The sequence below is a fragment of the Myotis nattereri genome (genome assembly GCF_964212035.1).
Source record: "Myotis nattereri genome assembly, chromosome: 2".
Classification (NCBI taxonomy): Eukaryota; Metazoa; Chordata; class Mammalia; order Chiroptera; family Vespertilionidae; genus Myotis; species Myotis nattereri.
The window spans coordinates 2566904-2591284 of record NC_138076.1 but is presented as its reverse complement, the minus strand read 5'-3'; the positions used below and the strand labels follow the sequence as shown (position 1 = coordinate 2591284).

At 40.5% G+C, this 24381-nt stretch overlaps 1 protein-coding gene across 3 annotated transcripts in view; it reads left to right on the top strand.

The window, feature by feature from the left end:
• Nucleotides 1-24381, top strand: part of GPM6A (glycoprotein M6A) — a 191162-nt gene that overhangs the window by 147453 nt on the left and 19328 nt on the right. For all 3 annotated transcript variants that reach the window (XM_081085092.1, XM_081085091.1, XM_081085093.1), the window contains exons 2-3: nt 11523-11715; nt 23172-23328. In XM_081085092.1, coding sequence (XP_080941218.1) covers nt 11523-11715; nt 23172-23328 — 350 coding nt within the window. The remainder of the gene's footprint in view (nt 1-11522; nt 11716-23171; nt 23329-24381) is intronic.

Sequence of the window (24381 nt, the reverse complement as noted above, 5' to 3'; positions counted from 1 at the left end):
TGCCACACCACTAGAATACATTTTCATTACTTTAGGTAACACCATCTAAATGTCTTTCACTCAAATTACAGTGTTTTTCTCTTCTTCCAAGTTTAGTTTCCACATGAACATTGGCAGATGGCTGAGAAAAATCCTTTCCACTGCCGAAACGTGACCGTAGGCACCTGCTGAAGCTGCATGGAGCGTCAGCGGTTCCATTGCCAATACAAAGTGCTGTCTTCCCTGTTTCAATTCCAAACAAAGTCTTTATTCAGTGAGCAGAGTGTGTAAGGACCGTCCGACCTAGGGCTTCGCTGAGTTTCCACAGCAGCGTTAAGGATAGAAAAGGCGATCGTATACCCCGCACAATCCCCCAAAGGACTTTTCTAAAATAGATTTTGCTTTTTAAAAATATAAAAAACATATACTAGTAAAGTGTAAGTGACTGCTGCTTACTGGGGAAAAAAAGAAGCAGAAATAGATAGAACACAATTCTGCTATTACTTTCTGCGGGGTCTTTTCATTCTACCTTAACAAGGACCAGTCAGGGCCAAAGGCAAAAATTACCGTTTTCCTCTACATTAGGAAATGCACCTCTAAGGTTTGCCCATGGTGAAGCTCCATCCTTTGGTTGTATTGTTGTGTGACTCCAGATATTGTTTTCAATATAGTTGAAATTGAAGGATAGAGATTTAGATGGGTGAAGTTGACTCAGCCTTCCTGTGCATAAGTCACTAAAACCAACAAAAGAACAGCAAAGAGAAGTCCTTAGAGCGAACCCATGCTTGCTGTGCTCAGAGCCAAACGGGGTAAAATGCTGGATGTGTCAAGTTCCCGAAATCCTAGTCTTTCATCTCAGAAGCTCCTGGTCAAGCCCCCGGCACACCGCAGCGCCGGAGCGCCATCCCCAGTGCAGGGTGGTCCTGGAGGCTATGGAGCCACGTGTTGTACTTCAGGTTTCGGGGGCATGCTTCTGTTCTTCTGCCGCGACTCTCACTTCACAGCCGCCTGAGGGGACTGGCAGGAGCTGGAAATGAGTTTTGTGTGTCTTCATACAACCCTAGGGATTAGCGATGCGGAATAAAGGGATTCATGTGAAGTACAGGTTTTCACATGCGGGCTGAGCTCTCGTGAAGATGCGCCCCATGGTGAGTGGAATACAAGGGGAGCCGATAGGCATGTCTGTCAGCACGTGTCCACACTGCTTTGTTGCCTACTCGGCTCTCTCTAAACCCTGATTTTTCAGTCGCCACGATCTGGGAGTCACATGGGACACGATCCAAAGAAGCAAAGGACCCTAAGCATTAGGGGTCCAGGACAATCAGTCAGGAGGGAAAAATCTGTGATAAAAAAAAAGTACGTCTATATTTTTGTGATCATGGTGCTCATTCAGATTGTGATAGAGGCAACAAGATGACAGGCTTATACTTGGCTCAAATAAAATCAGCATTTCCTCTAAAAGACTTAACAAGATTTATTAGAGGCTTTGAACAAATGCTTCCCTGGCCTTCAGGGAGCAAAGCGTGTGACAATAACTCCTCTAATGAGAGAAAGAGACAGGAGAAAAGAAGCATTATTCCTGGATTTAAAAATATATTTAGCTTTTGAAAGTCTGGGATGCTTGAGAAAAGATGCGGCCTGCCGAAATGCCATTTCCACTTAGCAATGCTGCTGTTTTGACTGTTTCCAAATGTGCTTGGCCACCGAGATGCTCTTGCCGGTATTTCAAGAGAGCAGTTTGTGACTAATTGGAAGAGCTACCCGGGATATGCCCATTTTGAAACTTCTGGGAATGTTCAGGGTAAAACAGCATAATGTAATTTTCAGGAGGCAGTTAGAGAATCTATATAAGCACTGTTTCAGTTACTCTGAATGAAAAAGCAGCTGATTTGGGGACAAGGAAAGAATAAAAGGAAAACTAGTGTAGTAACTGATAGCTATCTTCCAATTTCTCTGTCTTGCTCCCAAAGTAGGAAATGGTCATGGTTCTGACATTTGTCTGCAAGGTGAACACGGTGGGAGCTTTGCGACTGACGACCTCTTCTTGACCCGTTCTAGTTGGTTGTCAGAACAAATTTCCCAATGAATTCACTTATTCAACAAATATTAATTGAGCATCTATCATGTGTCAGATATTTTTGGAATTATCAAACAGAAATGAGCAAAAACCAGAAATGTTTGACCTCAGAGTTTTTACACCGTGGGTGAGGAGAGTCAATAAAGTCAACAAGTAAGATAAAGAATATGTCAGATGCTGATGAGTGTCATGGGGAAAAACAAAGCAATCCTGGGGTAGAGAGTTCAAGTTTAAATTGGATTAAAGAGGACTTCAAACTCTTCACCACCCCTCCCATCCAGGGTTCAAGTCAATTTCTCAACCCCCGCAAAATCTGGGCTACCTGTGAGGACTTTGACAGTCGACTGTGGCGAAAATGATGCTCTGCCATTTCTGGGCTTGGCCTTTAAAAAGATTGGAAACTTTGGCTTTCTCTCTCTCTCTCTCTCTCTCTCTCTCTCTCTCTCTCTCTCTCCACCTGAAGTGAGATGCTCCTAGGAAGTCATACCCCAGGCATGCGCTCAGGACCCCATTCATCCCATTTAGTGTCCCTCCCCCCCCAATGGAGAATTCATTGCCTCCAGCCCTATTCCTCTTTCAGCTGCAGCCACTGGAATGAGTCCAAGTGAGAACGGTCCATTGGAGTCCAGTAAAGCCAGGAAGATGTGAGAAACCACAATGTATTGTTGTTTTAAGCTAATATATTTTTGGCATGGCTTGCTAGGCAGCAATGGACACCCCAACCAACACGCTAACAACGTCTTGAACAAGTCTGGGAGCTGCGAGGAAACAGGCCAGGCCATATTTATGTTCATTGGTTCAGTCATTACCTGAGGGCTTTACCTGGATTTCTAACATCACCTGAACAAGCAGGATGTGTTCCGCAGAAACCGCAAAGGTGTCAGAACTCAGCAGCCTGTACTGCACCTGCTTCCTCCCAAGGATTCTGCTCGCACATCGGAATCATGTCTCCCACCCCAGCTCTCTCACCCCCGGCCTTATTTATCCAGCCAGGGAGGATGGCTCCATTGAAGCAATACCTTTCCGCCTCAGGAAATCAGCTCAATTAATCAAAACATTCACCAATACAGAATGTTCCATAATTAGGAATATATTTTTGAAAATTGTATATGTTACTATTATAAACATTTTCATAGTAAAAATATTTTAAAAAGAAAAATGTTACTATTATCCCAGAACATTCATCTACTTTTCAGGATCAACGCTCAATAGTCATTTGAGAAATCGCCCGTCTGTAATGCACCCGCCTCGTGGGGCATGGAGATCACGCAGACCAATGCATGGGAAGTATTGGCCCTGTTTCTCATGCCCTGGAACTGTTCAAAAATTCTCACGGATGCCGTTTCGTTAGACGCTGTAGACTTTGTTCAATCCTGTTCAACATTCCTAGAGCAAATCCTTTTTAATCCCTGCATTACACATGTATCTAGTTCATCCGCTCGTTTTCAAGCACGCTGGCCTTGAGTGTGCTCATGTGTCACACTGCATGGTCCCTGCACATCATAGGCCACCGACGCTTCCAACAGAAACATACCTTTTCACAGAGGGGACCCTGGACTCTGTTATTGATAAAATCCCTGTTGACTTTGGTACCCAGACACAAAGTTAGGAGGTTATAATGAAAATCTCCAACTTCTGCCTATTCAAGAACTTCTTTTCAAAATTCGGAAATAATTTAAGCATAGTATTATAGCAATGACTAAAATATTTAACATTAAAAGCTGTCATTTGAGTTTGTTATCTTGATAATGGCACGTTGTCCCCAATTATTCCAATGTTTACCTTAAGTCTGTACTCTGTTAGGCCAGGAATGTATCTAAATAAAATGTTAGCAAAGTTTTATAATATTGGGCCATTATTTAAGCTATTTGCTAAAATGCTTTGAAAATATAGAAAACTATGTCATCAACTAAAGGGTTGGCTGTCGGGAAGTCTGTTGGCTTTAAGTTTACAGTGAAAGCTTTCTGCAAAGCACAGTTCTGAACCGTGGTATTACTGTCATCTTCCTAATCTGCTGCACTTCTCACCAAGGGCATTTTTCTACTTTACCTGAGTAACTTTGAACTCTGGGCTCACTGCCACTCTGATTTGTTGACCTGTGATCCTGGAGGTGGAGGTGCGGAGCCAGCCTGAGTCCCTGATGAGAGTGAGCTTGGCATACACAGAGGACAACCAGGACTCTGGAAGGCTTGAGTGGAAGGCTGAACCAAAAATACAGACTAAAACAAAACAAACAGATAGAACAACAGTAATGATACAATTCTGTGTAGGACAGAAAAGAAAAGTTCTGTCCTTTACCTTGGGTGCTGTTGAGGGAGAAAGACGTCCCCTCAGGAACTGATAGAAGCAAGCTCTGCTGTGTTATGCCATTAACTTCTGTTCCCTTTAGAGACTGAAAAGCTCTCAAATCTCAGATTTATTTTTTAATCATTTTTTGTTTTCCAATTACGGTTGACATACAATATTATATTAGTTTCAGGCGTACACCCCAGTGACTAGACAGAATATAGACAGAATATAACTTACTAAGTGATCATCCCAATAAATCTCATACCATCTGACATCATGCATAGTCATTAGAATATTATTAATAAAGTCTAAGATTTAACTTAAAGGAAGTCATCATGGACATGGAGAGCAGTGTTGTGATTGCTGGGGGAGTGGGGGTGGAGGTGGAGGAGGATGTAGGGTGGATAAATGGTGATGAAAAATAATTTTTAAAAATAAGGTAAAGACATTCAACATAAATTCCAATAGATTGCTATTGTATAGACTGTGCTCTCTAACAACAATGCAATTAAGGTAAAAACAAATAAACTGAAAAATAGAAAATCTCATATATTTGGAAGTTAAACCAAAAAAATAACCAAAGAAAACAAATATATAAATAAAGTGTGTGTCAAAAAGAAGTCATGAGCCCAGAGGGCATGGCTCAGTGGTTGAGCATCAACCTAGGAACCAGGAGGTCATGGTTTTGGTTGTGAATTCGATCTCCAGTGTAGGGTGTGCAGGAGGCAGACACTCAGCAATTCTCTCTCATCATTGATGTTTCTGTCTCTCTCTCCCTCTCTCTTCTTCTCTGAAATCAATATATGTAAAAGAAATCATGATAGGCTTTAGAAAACGTTTTTATAAGTGAACAATAATAAAAAGATTATATATGAGAACTTGTGGAAGTAAAATCAGAAGGGAACTTTATATCTTTAAATGTTTTTATTAGAAATGAAGAAAGACTGAAAATTAAAGAACTCAGCATTCATCTCAAGACATCATGAAATGTACAGCAAAATGAACCCATCGAAAGTAAACTAAAGAACTAGTTTAAAATAGAAAATAATGAAACATAAAATAACCATCCAAAAAGAAGAGTCATATTGAAAAGCCATTTTCATTACTTATCATGATTCTCATTAATGCTATTAGCCAAGTCCCTGTGATTGTGGGTCTCGATCTATATTGTGAAAACTAGCCATTGGCATGTCCCTGGCAGCCCGGAGTAATTCCTTTTTAAAGTGAGAGCATATTTTTTATGCTGGTATTATGATGTCTCCTCTATCAGTCTCTGCTTCTGAATGGGCAGAGAGCCCATGACTAACCTGGTGGACATGTTACAGCATAGCCTGATTGGAAAATAAATGTGATGTTTTAAGCCATTGAACATTATTTTATTTTGTGGCAACATAGAACATAAAACATAGGCTGTCCTGACAAATGCATTTTAAGGAGAGAGAGAGAAAGAGAAAGAGAGAGAGAGGTGAGGTGGTAGGGATGAAGAAAGGAAGGACAAAAGGATGGAAGGAAGGAAGGGAGGAAGGAAGGAAGGAAGGAATTGAAATCATTAGGGAAATAAAATATGTGAAGATGATTAATAAATTCAAAATACCATAAAACAAAGTTACCTACAATTTCATCAAAATTTTAAATCTGAACTTAAATTTATGAATACCTACAAATATGGAACTTAGCAAAAGCCTTAAGAAGAAATAGAAAATTTAATTAGTTCTATAACCATTAACAAATCAGATCAGTAGTTAAACTTCTTTCCGTAAAGTACACAAGTGGCCGGAAATGTTTTACTGGCTGGTTCTACCAAATAATTGCTGTGTAGCCAACCCTTGCACAGACAACCCAGGGCAGAGGAATAGGGACTTGCTTTACAAGACTAGGGTAAACTTGATCCAAAACAAGAAAACAAAAATTAGCTGTCAGTCACATTCATTAACATAGATGTCTCTGTCATACCCATATGTCTATAACCTCATCCTATGTTCCCTTGGTTCTATCTATTTTACCACCACTGGCTTCTCAGATTTTCCTCAAACTCTGAGCATATACTGGCCTCAGGACATTGGCACTGACTTTTCCTCTGAAACTCCTTCTCTCAGACAGCCTCTTAGATAACAGCCTCCTGCAAGGCTCCTTTACCTCCTTCCTGACTCTTTGAAAATGTCCTCTCAGTTATTTCTTCCCTGAAAAACATGGACACTGAAGCCATTGGGCCAATAGTCCCTACCCCTCTTCCCTGATTTGCTTTTCTTCTCTGCACTTTTCACAATATCACATGTATCACTTCTGCCTCTGGTGTATTATCTGTCTCCCTCCCCTAGGATGAAAGTAGGGGTTTTGTTTATCTTAGTGCCTGGTAAGGGCTAAGTAACTATTTCTGGAATGAATTGGTAAATGCAAAAGTATTGAACAAAATGTTAGCATGACAAATTCAGCAATGCATTAAAAATACAGTATGATTCAGTTGGATTTTTCTCAAGAATTCAAGTTTAGTTTAAATTAGAAAATAATGATTGAAATGGCAAAGAAAAAAACAAAAACATAAAATTATTTCAACAGATGGGGATAAAAACATTTTATGGAATTCAGAATTAAAATGACCTTACCTTCCTTAACCAATAAACCAACAGCAGACATTACATTTCATGATAAAACATGAAAAGTGCTTTTTAAAAATATATATATCAGAAACAGGAAAAGGTGCCTTTTATCATTACTACCACTCTCCTCACTGCATTTTACCCAATAAAGTCAATAGAAAGGTAGATGAGAAGGTACAAAGAATGAAAAGAGATAAAGCTCAAAATTTTCACAGATGGTATGGTTATCAACATAACACTCTCAAAATAATTCACAAAATGAAAATAATTCAGAAGGTCCCAAAGAGAATTTTACAAATTTTCTAGATGCAAAATCACAATGAAAATACCAATCAGAATCCCAATGAGTTAAATTGTGGAATCAGATGAACTGTCCCTAAAATGTATATGTTAATGTAAAAGGGCCATGAATAGCATGACACACCAAAGGAAGATGAACAAGTTGGATAATTTCCTCCATGACAAACCAAGAACTACTATAGGGCAGTGTGGTGTGGCCCAGGGACAGACTCGTAGACCGACAGAGCAGAAGAGACAGCCTATAGACCAGTAGTTCTCTACCTGTGGGTCGCGACCCCTTTCATAGGGGTTGCCCAAGACCATCCTGCATATCAGATATTTACATTATGATTCATAACAGTAGCAATCTTACAGTTATGAAGTAGCAACGAAAAGAATTTTATGGTTGCGTCACAACATGAGGAACTGTATTTAAAGGGCCAGAAGGTTGAGAACCACTGCCATAGACAGACCCAAGCCTCTCTGAATGCTTGGTAATGACAAGGTGATGCTGGAGGATGGGAGAGAAGAATCAACTCATTGGTCAATGATGCTCAGAAAATTTGTCAATGAATAAACTGTCAGTCTTTTGTCAATCTCCTTTGTCAACCTCCTTTCAGTGGTCCACCATTGTGTTGGTCTGTCTTCTCGCCTGTCTGTCTACCATGCCCATTCTGTTGTGTTAGATTCCTTCCCCATTATTAATTTTGGAGCACCTGTGGGTGAGCAAATGCAATGGCTTGTGCTTATTTCACAATGTTTAAGTGGAAGTAAATTAACCATATAGCTTATCTTTTAAAAAAAATAGGCTAGCTCAAGAGTTTTTATTTCCTTTGAAATTTTTGTGTTGGGATAAGTCAACCTATAACCCCACAAAGCACTGGGAAAATATTTCAGACTGTGCTGAAGGTCTCCTACAGCACTTTAATTTAGTGTTAATTCATTTGAGAAAATGCAACTAGGAACTGGATCTGAGGAATGTGTATTACAAGTAGTTCTAGTCCCATGTAAATTCTGTGTTCAACATTTGAACCATCAGCTCTGTTCAAGAATCCATGGGCCCTATTCTCATTATATCTGGTCCTGAAAATGATTCTGGTGCAAAGGACTCTCTATTGTCTTTATAATTTCTGAAGAAAGGTGTTTCCTTCCAGGGCCCACACTCCACGCAGGACGCTTTCAGTGGTATTGATGTAACAGACTGCTTTCTCACCTGAGGTGCAGTGAAAACGTGGTGATGGGTGGCAGCGGAATCCACAGCCTCCAAGAAGGAGGGTTGGGAGGGTTGGGAGCATATCCTGGGCCCTGGAGCCTGGTTGCTGTGGCAACGCTGCTGCTCTGCCAAGGCTGTTTCTCACTGTGGGTGGGAAGAAACTCCCTCCCCTGCCAGCAACTACGTGGGCTTCTGGCAGCTGGAGAAAATGCTGAGATGATGCACTGCTTCCCAGATGGGAGCTCTGAGAGTCTTCGTTTCAATCCAACAGGCAACTCAGGCCCTGCAGAAGCGCAGGGTAATTAGGACCCAGCCCCTCACAAGTGCCAACTGTGCAAGATGAGGCACTCAAAGTTTCTTACTTTGGGTGACAGTTTTGCAGAGGATCATGACTTAAACTGGAAGGTTCCAGCCTGACCTGGGAGGAATGGAGGTTTAGAGGAATGTGTATTTGTCAATAGGGGTAATATAATTCTGAGTAATTTAAATGGCAGCATTTAAACAGGGAGTAAAAGAAAGATTTCCATTTAATTTGGAGATCTTAAACTCATTTGGAAATCCTGTTAACTCAGGGTTGTCAATTTAGGGTTACTCAGTATTGCAATTTATCTCATGTTTTTCTAAATTTAAAAGTCACTACTCAAAGCCATAGTTAATGACGGTGGCATTAATAGCACGCGTGCGCACGGGCACACACACACACACACACACACACACACACACACTAGGAATATACAGTCTAGGTAACTAGGGATAACTTGCTGGCATGGAGGCTAGTATTGGTCCATCTAAACAGCAGTCAGGGAAATGTGAAATGAGTAGAAACTGACTGAACTAGTAATGGAATGAACCCGATGTCCTCCGTGGCAGTTTTGGTGACCATCTCTGAGTTTGCCACGTCATTTGCTCCTAAGCCCAACTCCTCCTGATTTTACCTTTATTGTTATATGCTTTAGGTCTAGGACCCAGCAAAGGTAATTCCTACCTAGGAATTTGATGTTTGGACCCTTGTCTTTATATTTGAAATTCCATTCTAAAGGGTTTTGTTGAACTTGTTATTCTGGTCTTGACACCTCCATGCCTATAGCAGCAATCTCACAAACCTGTATCAGATTCTTCGAGAAAAATCGGGGAGAGAAATCACAAAGGAATGAGATTTGAGATCATGGGGCTGTTTGAGGCACTTGCCAAAATTAGGAGTAACTCTTTCTTGAGTTGTCACTAATTTTATTTGTTTTAATTTTTGATTTTTAAATGATCAGTAAGATGTCAATTTTACACCATGGCAAGACTGAGAATAGTTCAAAGATTTTTCCGCTACTCTGTTAATCTCTATCCACAACTGTGTTCAGTGACATTCAGATACTACACACACTGGTCTCCTCCATCTGCTGGAGATATTTCCTCCTATCGTATGAAGAGTCAAGCTGTTCTAACCTTTCCTACTTCCCCACCTGGGGTGTGTGTGTGTGTGTGTGTGTGTGTGTGTGTGTGTGTGTGTGTGCTTCCTTTCTTTTTAATCTCCTCTGGAGTAGATGAGCTGAGCTGTAATTCTCTTAAGAAAGCCAGTTGAAGGATCAGTATTTAAATAACCCTCTGAATATGAAGTTACTGATCTCTGGAACTTTGCAGTCGTTGCATGTATCATATGTTGCTATAAACATATAGGTGTTCCAGATAAAATGCACACAGATCTTCCTAGGACTCACATACAATAAATAACAAAGCATTTTCCAGTCCCATTTGTTTCTGAAGAAAGAAAAAGGCAGTTATGTGGAGAGTTTTGAGGGGCTTCAATATTATGAAAAAAAATTTAATCAAGGATTTCCAAAAGGAAGGAAGTAGGAGGAAACCTTTGGAGTAGGATGTGTCAGGGGAAGGAGTGGGGGGGCAGAGGTGGCCCAAGGTGAGACAACCCATCTTCCTTGTATGATGTCAACCCTCTTACCTAAGTGTGACCTCTCACCAGTGGCTGGCACATAGCAGCTCATCAGTATTTCTTATTGCAAAACATAGACATTTAGGCATTCTAGTCAAATTTTAGAAGAAGATATCTATAAGTCACCTACAAAATTCTTATGCTTAATTTGAATATTAACAACAGTGGTTTTTTGATTTCTCAAACTAAATGTTTAAAGGCATCTTTTGAAAATCAAGGCTAAAGTGACAAAACTTCAAAAGTGATCACTGTGGTCAAAAAAAATTTGAAAGCCATATTACAACACAATAATCGTTAATATTAATGTTAAAGTTACGTCTAAGAATGGTAGATATTTACTGAGTAGCTCCTCTATCATGCACTATTAATTCATTTAATACTCACAAGAATCATTTGAGGGCAATCTTACTGTCACCTTTTTGCAAATGGTGAAACTGAAAGAATAAATTTGCCAAAAACAGACACAGTGGTGGACCATGATGCTAACCTGCCCTGCTCTCTCTTTCCCACTGTGCCAATATCTTTCTCATTTTGTTTACCATGCAGCACAGCAAGAAATAGGTTTGCATTATGAGTCACTAGAAAAGCAACATGCATCAATATCTGAACTGAAAAGATTCTAAAATAATTTGCCTTACCACGTGCAGGACACTGGCATTGTCCAGTCTGCTCTTTCACTTTTAAAAATTGCCGGCTAAAGTTCATTCAATTGGGTTCCCAAATAGCAGATTTTGACTCAATGTTTAAAAAATACATCTACAGGGAGTTCAGAAGAATGAATTTCATTGAAATAAAAGCGTCAGCATGTGAAACTTGAGAGCAATGAGTCGAGATTGAATGATATGCATGCATATCTGTGTAGATTCATTGTTAGAGGACAAGGTGGCAAGGAAGGGCTTCTGTTCGTTTGGGTTAGAGGAGGAAGCCATCAGCAGACGCCATCATTCTCTTGTCTGGAGGAAGGTTCATAATTAAGGAACTTGATATTTATACCCTTCAGGGCAACATAAGACTTGATTGACAGGGTTGACCTGATGTCATCTACAAATGCAAATATACTTTCCCATAATGCTGAAATTGGAAAAAAATAAATAAATTAGATGAACAAAAAATATTAATTTATACCTTTTTTTCTGTTTCCTTGTGCAGGGTGTTTCGAGTGCTGTATTAAATGCCTGGGAGGCATTCCCTACGCCTCTCTGATCGCCACCATCCTGCTGTACGCTGGCGTGGCCCTGTTCTGTGGCTGCGGTCATGAGGCGCTTTCTGGGACTGTCAACATCCTGCAAACCTACTTCGAGATGGCGAGAACTGCCGGAGACACACTGGACGTCTTTACCATGTAGGTTGCTCTGTGTGGCTTCTCGTTTTCAGAGTGTATGTGCACATTGCTGTGTGTGAAATGCATGGCCTCTAGAGTTAAGTGAGGCAATGTTATATAGAAGAACAGAATTCTCTTAGGTTATGTACACGAGTCAAAAGGACATTGACATACTTACCTGGCAGGGGAGATACCATGATCACAAAAGGACATTGACCCTGACTATGAGCACAGCTGCAAAGCAGAAGATCAGAGCCCAACTTAATCTGGACTTAATTTGTGTGTTCCTTGACTGTAATGCTTTATCTGAAATTCGGTTACCATTACGTGGATTGCTCAAGCTTCTGTTACTCTTGTCATCTGAGCAGAGACTTTGCTAATAGGATAGAACACAAGATGGAGCACAGGGCCTGGTGCAAATGGAGACTCTGCTATTGACTCTAGGAAAATCACCCAAACTCGCTGGGGATTCAACCATGGGTGTTCTATCATCTCTCTTTTCCTGTATCACAGGATTGAGGTGACTACTAAGTCAACATGGTGAAAGGTCCTTATTGACTCCTGCAAAAGGACAAGTCATAAGAAACAATGAGCCCCTTTCTGCAGGCACCACTCTTCAAATGTACATGTTACCCATAGCGTGTAAACTCCCGGGGTCACTAAATTACGGGGATTTTATGTTGTTTAAAAAGAGAATGCAAGCATAGTCTGGAGGTAGAAAAGAGTTTTCTGTTCAAGCTTCAGTCCCTTACTGCCTAACATTATAAGGAGCAAACGTTTATTAGAACTGAACTACAGAAGAACTTATGTTCCAGTAAATTCCCAGTTCAGATCATTTATTTGGTGATTTCTTGCTCACATGGCTTCTTGCATTTAGTTCAGGCTTCTTGAGACTGTGCTGTTCACATTGCTTTATTTTGCCATTCTAAGTAAATTAAAACCTTCTTAATGTGTATAATGTTTCTGGAATGAGATGCTTTTAGAGTTACAAATCTTGGTGGTTATATGGCTAGTAGGGTGACTTTGCTTTTGACTTATATAACTCGATCAAAAAGGGATGAATCGCATTCTTATTTACCAGGGCAGTTCCTACTGGCCAGGTATAATTATCACCTCAGACCCTAGTCTAAGACAACACTCAGGCAAGCTGGACACCTTTCTAACTAGAAGATAACTTTTCTCCAACTCCAATTTCAGAAAATATAACATGTTGCTAATTTTTTAATAACCCATCAGCTACAGGCACATAGATTGTCTTGAGCAAAGTATTGCTCATAAGTTATACTTGTTACTTTATTTATTAAAGTTGCTTATTTCCATGAAAAGAGAAAAGGAGATGCACATCACCACCAAGTCACAGGACAAGAATTCCCTACTGGTGGGCGGAGGGCAGGTATCCTGAGTGGTAGCAAATGTTTGAGGGAAAGGGACGGTGAAATATTTGTGTTTATCTAACATATACTGGTACTTAAAAGTTGGAGACCACCTCCAACTACCCCTTACACACACACACACACACACACACACACACACACACACTGATTAAGAGGAGGAGGGAGTTGATTAGCCACTTATTAAAAAACTAGATTTATTTAAAAACATGTTCCTGTGTCCATTGGCTATGCATATATGCATACAAGTTCATTGGTTGATCTCTTCCTACCCACCCATTCACCCCTGCTTTCCCTCTGAGGTTTGGTGGTCTGTTTGATGCTTCTATGTCTCTGGATCTATTTTTCTAAATCAGTTTATGTTGTTCATTGGATTCCACATATGAGTGAGATCATGTGATACTTATCTTTCTCTGACTGGCTTATTTCACTTAGCATAATGCTCTCCAGGTCCATCCATGCTGTTGCAAATTGTATGAGTTCTTTCTTTTTTACAGCTGTTTAGTATTCCATTGTGTAGATACCACAGTTTTTTAATCCACTCATCTGCTGATGGGCACTTAGGCTGTTTCAAAATCTTAGCAATTGTATAGGGGGTTGAAGGCCTGGGATGAGGGGCAGGGTTAGGCTGGGAGAGGTGTATGGGGAGCGGGGGGGAATACATATGTAATACTTTCAACAGTAAAGATTTTTTTTAAAGTAGAATTTAGCAGACATATAAAATAGGGAAAAAAAACATATTCTCTAACTCTGAAGTATCAATTTGGAGTTTCTCTTTGTCACTGACAAATGGAAATGATAGTTCTGAAATATTAGCATTATCCATTAAATTTATTTCTTTAAGCCCACAGTAGACAATTTATCACAATTTCCATTATATTGGCTATATAGCATGAATTGATCCTTGAGAGTTTATAAATGATCTGCATCATTTGAAATATAATTAAACTATTGAAATGACTTAGATTGTTGCAAGTTAGTTTTAAAGAACCTTAAGAAAATGATTTCATGGATATATTTTAATGTGATAAAACTGACATTTTCTTTTTCATTTTATTTCAGCCTACACTGGACAAAATATATTTTCACTGTGCATTATTTTAAGCTACCACAGATGTCCTTAAAATCTCCAGATTCTCTGTATTTAGACTACATCCAAATTGCTAACTTTAGTTTTGGGATAGATAATTTAAAGAAATACAAGCCTAATAAATGTCATGAGATGGTTGTATACATTTATCAGAAACCAACTGACAAGATATTTATTTGAAATTTATACAGTAAAATTTAATATACCACAGAGCTCTGCTAAAGCTCCGAGGAAGTCACATGTGTTCAGGAGAGAAATCAGAGACCATGCTCAATTTAGCACTTTTACCAAAAGCTGGTCTCTGAGATTGGAAGTGAAATGCAAAACCCATAATGCATGGTTGGAATGGGAAGAATACCATTTTGATAGGAATAAAAGCAAGGGCTCAAATGATCTCTCCTTTCATACTTCAAATAACCAAAATTCCTACACCAGACCCTGTGATGCTACCAAATGAATTGAGATTCTGTCAACAAACAGGTCATGAAAACACAGAGGGAAACACAGAGTTCATACAAACTATGAACTACTCAGTACAATTAGTACCAATGGGTGCATTCAAAGATTTCATAAAGGTTCAGACAAGGTAGAGATTACCCCAGGTGGGGCTGCCTTACAGGGATATCAGCCATCAGAACAGATAAGACACAGAAGTGAAATAGGGAGTATAAAGCGGAGGTAAGTGAAAGCTGATTGCAAGCAAAACACACTTGGAAATAAGCGAAGGCAGGTTTGGAAAGAATGAGCAAGAGAATGATTGTGGAGAAAAGACTTGTTGGCCAAGTTTAGTGATTGCAGAGTCGATTTCTTTTCTCCATTGTTCTTATGCTTGATTCAGTCAAATTGAGCACTTCTACACCATATGCTTGTAAAGGAAAAGAAGCCTGTTTACTGGATGTGTAAACCCAGAGATAAAGCCAATTGTCCCAGACCCCTGTCTTCCACCTCCTCTGACACACACACACACACACACACACACACACACACACACACACACATCTCAAGGTGGTCAATGTCTCCAAGTCTACGGCAACCATGAAGGACTGGCACACTGAAATATGACTCTTCCATTTCACTAGCCATCTTTCTAGCATCCAAATCTTCTTCTCATGAATGAATTGCAAATGACCTCCCTTCTCATGCAATCTCTATTTTAGACATAAAATTCTAAACACCATTATCCTTCGCCAATGGATGGTGATCTGAAATCTAAAATGTAGCTCCTATTCTTCAGCTGACATCACCCATCAATCATTTTGTCAAATGATACTTGAGGTGTGGAGACCTCCCTAGAGAGGGAAAGAGTGAATTTTTCAAAGATTTGTGACCCGTTGATATATATTTAAGACTCACTCCGCTCCTCCTCATTTACTTGTTTTCCCAGAGGCTTTTCCTCCCTTAATCTGTCGGTTTAGTGTGGCAAGCCCATGGTCATTTGCTGGTTCTGAATGGTTGTGACAATGAGTATGTAATTTCACCCACTGTTCCCGTTGGGGAATATTCCCACACTCCAAGTACAACTTCTATTGTCCCAGTTGGCCAGGCAGGCCTCTCAGCACTGGGTACAGCTCAAAGCTATGCCACATCCAACTACGTGAGGAGGCCTGTTTTCTGATTTGTCATCAGCAAGCCCCTTGGCAAGGTGCTATCATTGTGCTCCCTGGGTGTCTCTTGACTGAGTGAGCAAAGACGTTAGATATTTTACTTTTGCAAAACAGATCCACATATAGGACAATGAAATATGGAAACTGGCTAGAAAACTAGATATCAAATAATTCAAAACACTAACTTGGCTCAGTGACTTGGCTTCTTGAATAACTTTCCTGAGGACTGAACAAGGGACAGCCTTATTCATAAGTACACATCCCTCCCCCCTAAAATGTATTAGATGGGGATTGTATCGGGGTTTTGACAGATTATAGTGAGGGCTGGGGAACTGGTACTATTGATTTCCAGGGTGACTATATTTCATTTTCAAAATGTTATGACTGTGACTTGAGGTCAATGCATTAAAAACTGAGCTTACTAAATAATGAATTCTTTGATATTTAATGCACACAGAAAAATTAATTCCTGTTTGCCTAAAGCAAAAGCAAGCAGTAAGCTCATAAAATAGATACACTGGTTTTGCTCTCAACTAATGTAATGAATGTATAAATCTTTGTCTGCTTTTTGTTCATGTTTATTCCTTGGGTGTTAATGAAATGGGGAACTGTTATCAGTAAGTTAATGGGTGGGAGTGAAAAGGATAGCAGGAATTCATGGCACGATAAAACCAGGTTTCATAGGCTCGTGGAAAGCACTGCAATGCGCAAACCATCTGTTCTGACCCAGGGGGTTGATAATGACACCAGATGGCTGAAGTCTTCCATTTATAAGAAGTTTGAGGATCAGACTTATTAGTATTGATGTGAGATTATTGATTAGTTGTGGAGAGTAAAAAATAATTTCAGTTGTAGCTAGAACTTCAGTTAGAAAACCATACTGAATCCCTAACTTCTGATAAAATAAGCAGTGAGCATCTCCTTGGGCAATATTTCAGCCAGACAGGTAGTTCTGAAATGAGTGTCTAACCCCTAGCCCCACAATATAAAACAACCACCACCACCAAACCAGTACATAATGAGGAACTGAGACAGAGAGACAAGAGTGTGTGCTGATTCTGGGGCCAAACTCCCTGGGTTTGTTTCCTGTGGCCTCTGCTCTTTCTACATGCCTCACCTCGGACAAGTTACGTAACCTGTCTGCCCAGCCGCTCACCAGTAAAAGGGACTCAGTAATGCTGCCTATTCCTAAGGTTGGCATTTTACAATGATTGTAACATGGTTTACACATCATAAGCACTAACATTTGATGAACATGTTGGTGATAATGGTGGTGACCATGGTTATCATAATGGCGGTGACCATGGATATTATAATGGTGGTGAGCATGGCTGTCATAATGGCGGTGACCATGGCTGTCATAATGGTGGTGACCATGGCTGTCATAATGGCGGTGACCATGGCTGTCATAAGGGCGGTGACCATGGATATTATAATGGTGGTGAGCATGGCTGTCATAATGGCGGTGACCATGGCTGTCATAATGGTGGTGACCATGGCTGTCATAATGGTGGTGACCATGGCTATCATAATGGTGGTGACCATGGCTGTCATAATGGTAGTGACCATGGATATTATAATGGTGGTGACCATCGCTGTCATAATGGTGGTGACCATGGCTATCATAATGGTAGTGACCATGGCTATCATAATGGTGGTGACCATGGCTATCATAATGGCGGTGACCATGGCTATCATAATGGTGGTGACCATGGCTATCATAATGGTGGTGACCATGGCTGTCATAATGGTGGTGACCATGGCTGTCATAATGGTGGTGACCATGGCTGTCATAATGGTGGTGACCATGGATATTATAATGGTGGTGACCATGGTTATCATAATGGTAGTGACCATGGCTATCATAATGGTGGTGACCATGGCTATCATAATGGTGGTGACCATGGTTATCATAATGGTAGTGACCATGGCTATCATAATGGTGGTGACCATGGCTATCATAATGGTGGTGACCATGGCTATCATAATGGTGGTGACCATGGTTATCATAATGGTAGTGACCTGGCTGTCATAATGGTGGTGACCATGGATATTATAATGGTGGTGACCATGGCTGTCATAATGGTGGTGACCATGGCTATCATAATGGTGGTGACCATGGTTATAATAATGGTAGTGACCATGGCTGTCATAATGGTGATGACCATGGATATCATAATGGTGGTGACCATGGCTATCATAATGGTGGTGACCATGGTTATCATAATGGTAGTGACCATGGATATCATAATGGTGGTGACCATGGTTATCATAATGGTAGTGACCATGGCTGTCATAATGGTGATGACCATGGATATCATAATGGCGATGACCATAGCTATCATAATCGTGGTGACCATGGCTATCATAATGGCGATGACCATGGATATCATAATGGCGATGACCATAGCTATCATAATCGTGGTGACCTGGCTATCATAATGGTGGTGACCATGGCTGTCATAATGGTAGTGACCATGGCTGTCATAATGGTGGTGACCATGGTTATCATAATGGTAGTGACCATGGATATCATAATGGTGGTGACCATGGTTATCATAATGGTAGTGACCATGGCTGTCATAATGGTGATGACCATGGATATCATAATGGCGATGACCATAGCTATCATAATCGTGGTGACCATGGCTATCATAATGGCGATGACCATGGATATCATAATGACGATGACCATAGCTATCATAATCGTGGTGACCTGGCTATCATAATGGTGGTGACCATGGCTGTCATAATGGTAGTGACCATGGCTGTCATAATGGTGGTGACCATGGTTATCATAATGGTAGTGACCATGGATATCATAATGGTGGTGACCATGGTTATCATAATGGTAGTGACCATGGCTGTCATAATGGTGGTGACCATGGTTATCATAATCGTGGTGACCATGGCTGTCATAATGGTAGTGACCATGGCTGTCATAATGGTGACCATGGTTATCATAATGGTAGTGACCATGGCTATCATAATGGTAGTGACCATGGATATCATAATGGTAGTGACCATGGCTATCATAATGGTGGTGACCATGGATATCATAATGGTGGTGACCATGGATATCATAATGGTAGTGACCATGGTTATCATAATGGTGGTGACCATGGCTATCATAATGGTAGTGACCATGGTTATCATAATGGTGGTGACCATGGCTATCATAATGGTAGTGACCATGGATATCATAATGGTGGTGACCATGGTTATCATAATGGTAGTGACCATGGCTGTCATAATGGTGGTGACCATGGTTATCATAATCGTGGTGACCATGGCTGTCATAATGGTAGTGACCATGGATATCATAATGGTGGTGACCATGGCTATCATAATGGCGGTGACCATGGCTGAAAATGGATATTCACTTGCTAAAGAATGAAATTGGCCCCTCATCTTACATCCATGGTGGTGACCATGGATGTCATGATGGTGATGTCTTCCCAGAAGCTGTATCACATCTTGAATGGCCACCATCATGCTTCCTAAAGTCTGTTGGTCTCTGGACCACAGTTGAGCCACCCTATTCATATAATGAATCTATGAACTTAGATTTTAACTAAAGTATATATTTCAGGTAAATACCTGAATAGGTTTCAAGCTGAATTAGAATTCAAAGATCTAATATCTATCTACTTTGATAACAGCCAGGAATACAACTTTAGAAAAAATATTTACAAATAAGAATACGATGCTTTTATATTAAAATAATATTAAGGTTATCAGGTAGGAAAGAAACTTGCTTTGTTCTTTGTGGGTCAGAGAGGTTTGGGCCAATGAGTTCCAATTTATAGGGAAATTGTTGTTTGGCTTGGTATAAAGAACTTTCCAAGGGCCAGAGTTTTCTAAGGAGTACATGCCGCCCCTGTGAAGGTGCTCAGACAAGGCTGGCGATGAAGTTCCAGGCCTGAGAGCCCAGCAGTGAGCCCTTCCATGCACAGTGAAATGGTTTTCAACGAGGTGTCAAAACCACACCATGCAGCAAAGGTGGTGTCTTTGGCAAAGGAATTTTAGGAAAATGGACAGTCACTGGCTAAAGAATGAAATTGGCCCCTCCTCTTACATCATTCATAAAAATCAACTCAGAATGGTTTATAGAATGAAATGTAAGACCTGGAACTGTAACATTCCTAGAAGAAGACAGAGGAGAAGGACTTCATAATGTCGGAATTAGTGATGATTTCTTGGATATGTGGCAACAGCAAGAATGGACAAGTGGGACTACATCAAACTTGGAAGTTTCTGTGCAGCAAAGACCACAGCAGAGTGGAAGGCAACCTGCAGAGTGGGAGAAAATATTTGCAAACCACATATCCAATAAGAGGTTAATATTCAAAACATGTAAGGAACTCCTGTCACTCAATAGCAAAACAAACAAACAGATTACCCGACTTACAAATGGGCAAAGGTCTTAAGTAGACATTTCTCCAAAGAAGACAGACAAGTGGCAATCAGGTACATGAAAAGCTACTCAACATCATTCATCATCAAGGAAATGTAAATCAAAACCACAGTGAGATACCACCTCACAGTAGTTAGGATAGTCCAGGGGGCCTCAAACTATGGCCCGCGGGCCACATGCAAATACAAATATTGTATTTGTTCCCGTTTTGTTTTGTTTTTGTTTTGTTTTTTTACTTCAAAATAAGATATGTGTGGTGTGCATAGGAATTTGTTCATAGTTTTTTTTTAAACTATAGTCCGGCCCTCCAACGGTCTGAGGGACAGTGACCTGGCCCCCTGTTTAAAAAGTTTGAGGACCCCTGGGATAGTCATTCTATAAAAATCAGAAAACAACACCCCACCCAAAAAAATAACAAGTGTTGGCAACTACGTGGAGGACTTGGAAACTTGTGCTCTGTTGCTGGGAACGTGCACTGTCGCAGCTCCTGTGGAAAGCGGCATGGAGGTTCCTCAAGGTATTCAACAGAGAGCTGTCATGTGACCCAGCAACCCCACTTCCAGAGGAAATTCCCGTTTTCCTCTACCAGCACATCTTCTAACTGGGTATTACTGGTCTATACAAATGCTATTGATTCTTGCATGAAAATTTTATATCATACTACACTGCTGGATTCTTTTATTATTTGAATTAGTTTTATCATTGCTTCTCTAAAGCTTTCCAGGTGCACCATATATCATTTGTAAATAGAGGTAGTTTTGTTCTTCTCTTCCAATTCTCATGTCGGGGATTACTCTCCTGGATCCAACTGAATTGGCAAATACACCCAGAACAGCTTTACATGGAAGCAGAGACTGTCCTTCACTTCCTTGTTCCTGACTTTACTGGGGACACCTCATTGAGTAATATTCTGGGCTTAGGGTTATGATATTTATATATATATATATATATATATATATATATATATATATATATATATTCATCTATTCCTGTTTATCAAGAAAGTATTAGAAAATATTACAGCTTTACCAACATGACTTATAGGTTGGAATAAAAACAATCAGTAAAAGATTGTGTGTGAGGTTGTGGGTGTGGAGTAGTATGTGTGGGGTTGCGTATGTGATTGTGTATGTGGTTGTGTGAGGTTTTGTGTGTGGTTATATGAGGTTGTATGTATTGAAGTTGTGTGCCTTGAGGTTGTGTGTATGTGTTAGGTTGTGTGTGTATGGTTATATCAATAATATATTTCCTGAAATAGTTAACTGTACTGTGGGGCATTTCTCTATGTTCAGATATAATTTTTGAGAGAGAGAGAGAGAGAGAGAGAGAGAGAGAGAGAGAGAGAAAGAAAACAATGAAGATAAAATGTTATAAAATAAAGGATGTAAAATTTTTCTTCATGATATTCATTTTCTGCAACTTTTTAAATAGATTTTAAATTATTTCCAAATAAAAACAAAAATCTATTCTTAAATGTCATTTTAACCTGGACATTTTATGGGAAAGCCCATTCCGCCAAGCTCTCCAGAGTGTGTGTGATGTCCCATTAGATCTGTAAGTTGAAATCCTCAGATTCTCTGACGTGCATGAGGGGCTGATGCAATTCACATAATCTGCCTCATTGCCCTTGAAAAACACAATTGTGACAATATTTAGATTTTTCAGACAGTGGAAAGCAGTCACTAAACAATCTCTCTGGTACATTGAATGTTAGCCAGCTCTTCTTGCTCTTTTATATGCCACAAATTCACTTATGCTGTTTTTTCAAAAATATTGCAAAGGCTGAAGAGAATGAGGGGACAGATGGAAGGGGTCAGTGGAGGACATCTGTAATACTTTCAACAATAGATTTTTAAAAATATTGCCATAGCATCCAGAGTTCGAAAATCTCCATGAGCATGAACTAGCCTTCTATTCCCTCATCTCTCAGGCTTTCTCATCATTGCTGCCACCTCCCTGCTCCACTCAGTGTAACTAACGCGGAGAGAGCACAAATGACGCAGGACAGTGTGAAATAAAGAGCCCCTCCCTTACGCGGCTCTCCCGGCTGCAGGGGAGCGCTCCCGAATAGGCCTGCCTCTCCACATACCGGGCCACACAGCTAGTTTGCTTTCAGAGGCAGCAAAACGACTACTTTGTGATTTTTTCTTCGAAAGGGCTTTGGGGTTCCCAGACAATATTCTGAATAACAGAGAAATCCATCTGCAATTTACAGGCAATACATGCGTCTCTCTCTGAAGTACATGGGCACTCAGTTGTGAGAGAAGAAGGAATACCTACACATTCCTCCGTGGAATTATGTTCTAACTTGGCTCCTGCCTAATCCCATGTAATATCTGTTAGTGATTCTGCCTAAAAGGCTTCCTCATCAAAATCACAACTTCTCTCTGAAGCTATACTTTTATTAGTGATATTATCAGCAGCAGACAATGCTAGGGATGGTGTACAGTAAGGGTGACAAAATGCAACCACAACTGACTTTTAACAATAACAAACATATGAGGTGGTAACTTTCTCAAAAAGGAACGTGTCATTAGCCATAAAGCTTTCTTCCTCTTTTAATGTAAGTTTTTAAAACTCGGTGATAGATACGTAAGTCTTTCAATTTGACATTTTGTCATAATGGGAGACCTCATATGCTTATCAACCGGCGTTAAGCAAACTCCTTTGGAAATGAGACCCACTGCTTCTCCCAGATCAGCCTGGTGTGAGCCGGGGAAGGGCAGGGGAAGGGAAGAGGAAGAAACTTAGACATGACCAGCCCTGTGCACAGGCCCTGGACTGGCAGAACAGAGTGTATATGGTACACAAACACGGCCTCTGGAGCCAAAACGCTTCTCCATCCAGCTTCCGTGGTGAACATAAACACCCTGTAGCTTTCATCCCAAAGGAGGCGTGAGCTGCGGGGTGAGGGGTGGGGGGCTGGCTGCAGGTGAGCCATGCAGAGGTGTTGACACAGCCCCTGTCTCCCCCAGGATCGACATCTTCAAGTACGTGATCTACGGCATCGCGGCGGCCTTCTTCGTGTACGGCATCCTGCTGATGGTGGAGGGCTTCTTCACCACGGGCGCCATCAAAGACCTCTACGGGGACTTCAAGATCACCACCTGCGGTCGCTGCGTCAGCGCCTGGGTAGGCTGTCTGTCCCCTTCAGTGCTGCGCGTGTCCATTCCGGTTGCACGCAGGTGCTGGTCCTCCTCTGCCAGGAATTCAAGTATTTTTTATTTTTATTTTTTAAATTTATATATGTATTTTAAGAAGATTTTTTAAAATATATTTTTATTGATTTCAAAGAGGAGAGGAGAGGGAGAGAGAGAGAAACATCAATGATGAGAATCATGGATCGGCTGCCTCCTGCACGCCCCACACTGGGGATGGAGCACAACCGGGGCCTGTGCCCTGACCGGAATCAAATCATGACCTCCTGGCTCACAGGTTGATGCTCAACTACTGAGCCACGCTGGCCGCCAGCCGGGCTCAACTATTTTTTTTAAACATAATAATATTCCCTCCTTTGATCACTATCTTAACTCTTAGTATATTATGTTCTAAGTTAAGATTATTCCATGTGAAAATTCAGTTTCAAATTCTCAAACCACACACAACACAACTGGTTTTGTTTTAGAGGAAGCAAAACTGTCGATTGATTTATGATTTTTTTCCAAATGGCTTTGGGATTTCAATATAATATTTAGAAATTCCAATAACAGAAAAATCCATTGCAATTTATAGACAATACTTGGTTGGGTCTCTTCTCCCTAAATACATGCCTGTGTATTGTACCTTAAATTTGGGGGGAATTGTACCATCTAATGTCTGTTTAATAGTGATAAAGATAAGAATTATACTGTCATACTAATTTAGGTTTTAAATCCTCTTGGTCTGATGGCTGGTGGTAAATCAATGTGTGGTACCCTAGAGCTGACACAGCCAGTGCACGTACCTCTATGAAAGCACAAGAGGGAGAAAGTGAAGGGTGATGCGGGCGCGTGTACTTTTGCATCTTTATGCAGCACAATTTCTCTATAATGACACATCAGAGCTGCCATCCTTGACTAACGTGTTTTCTTCTTTTCCAATGTCATATCATAACATGAATTTAATCCTGGCACATATTTTATATTAAGTAAGATGTCTCTAATAAGGAATGATATAATTTATTTCAATCTTACACAAAAAGTTTTT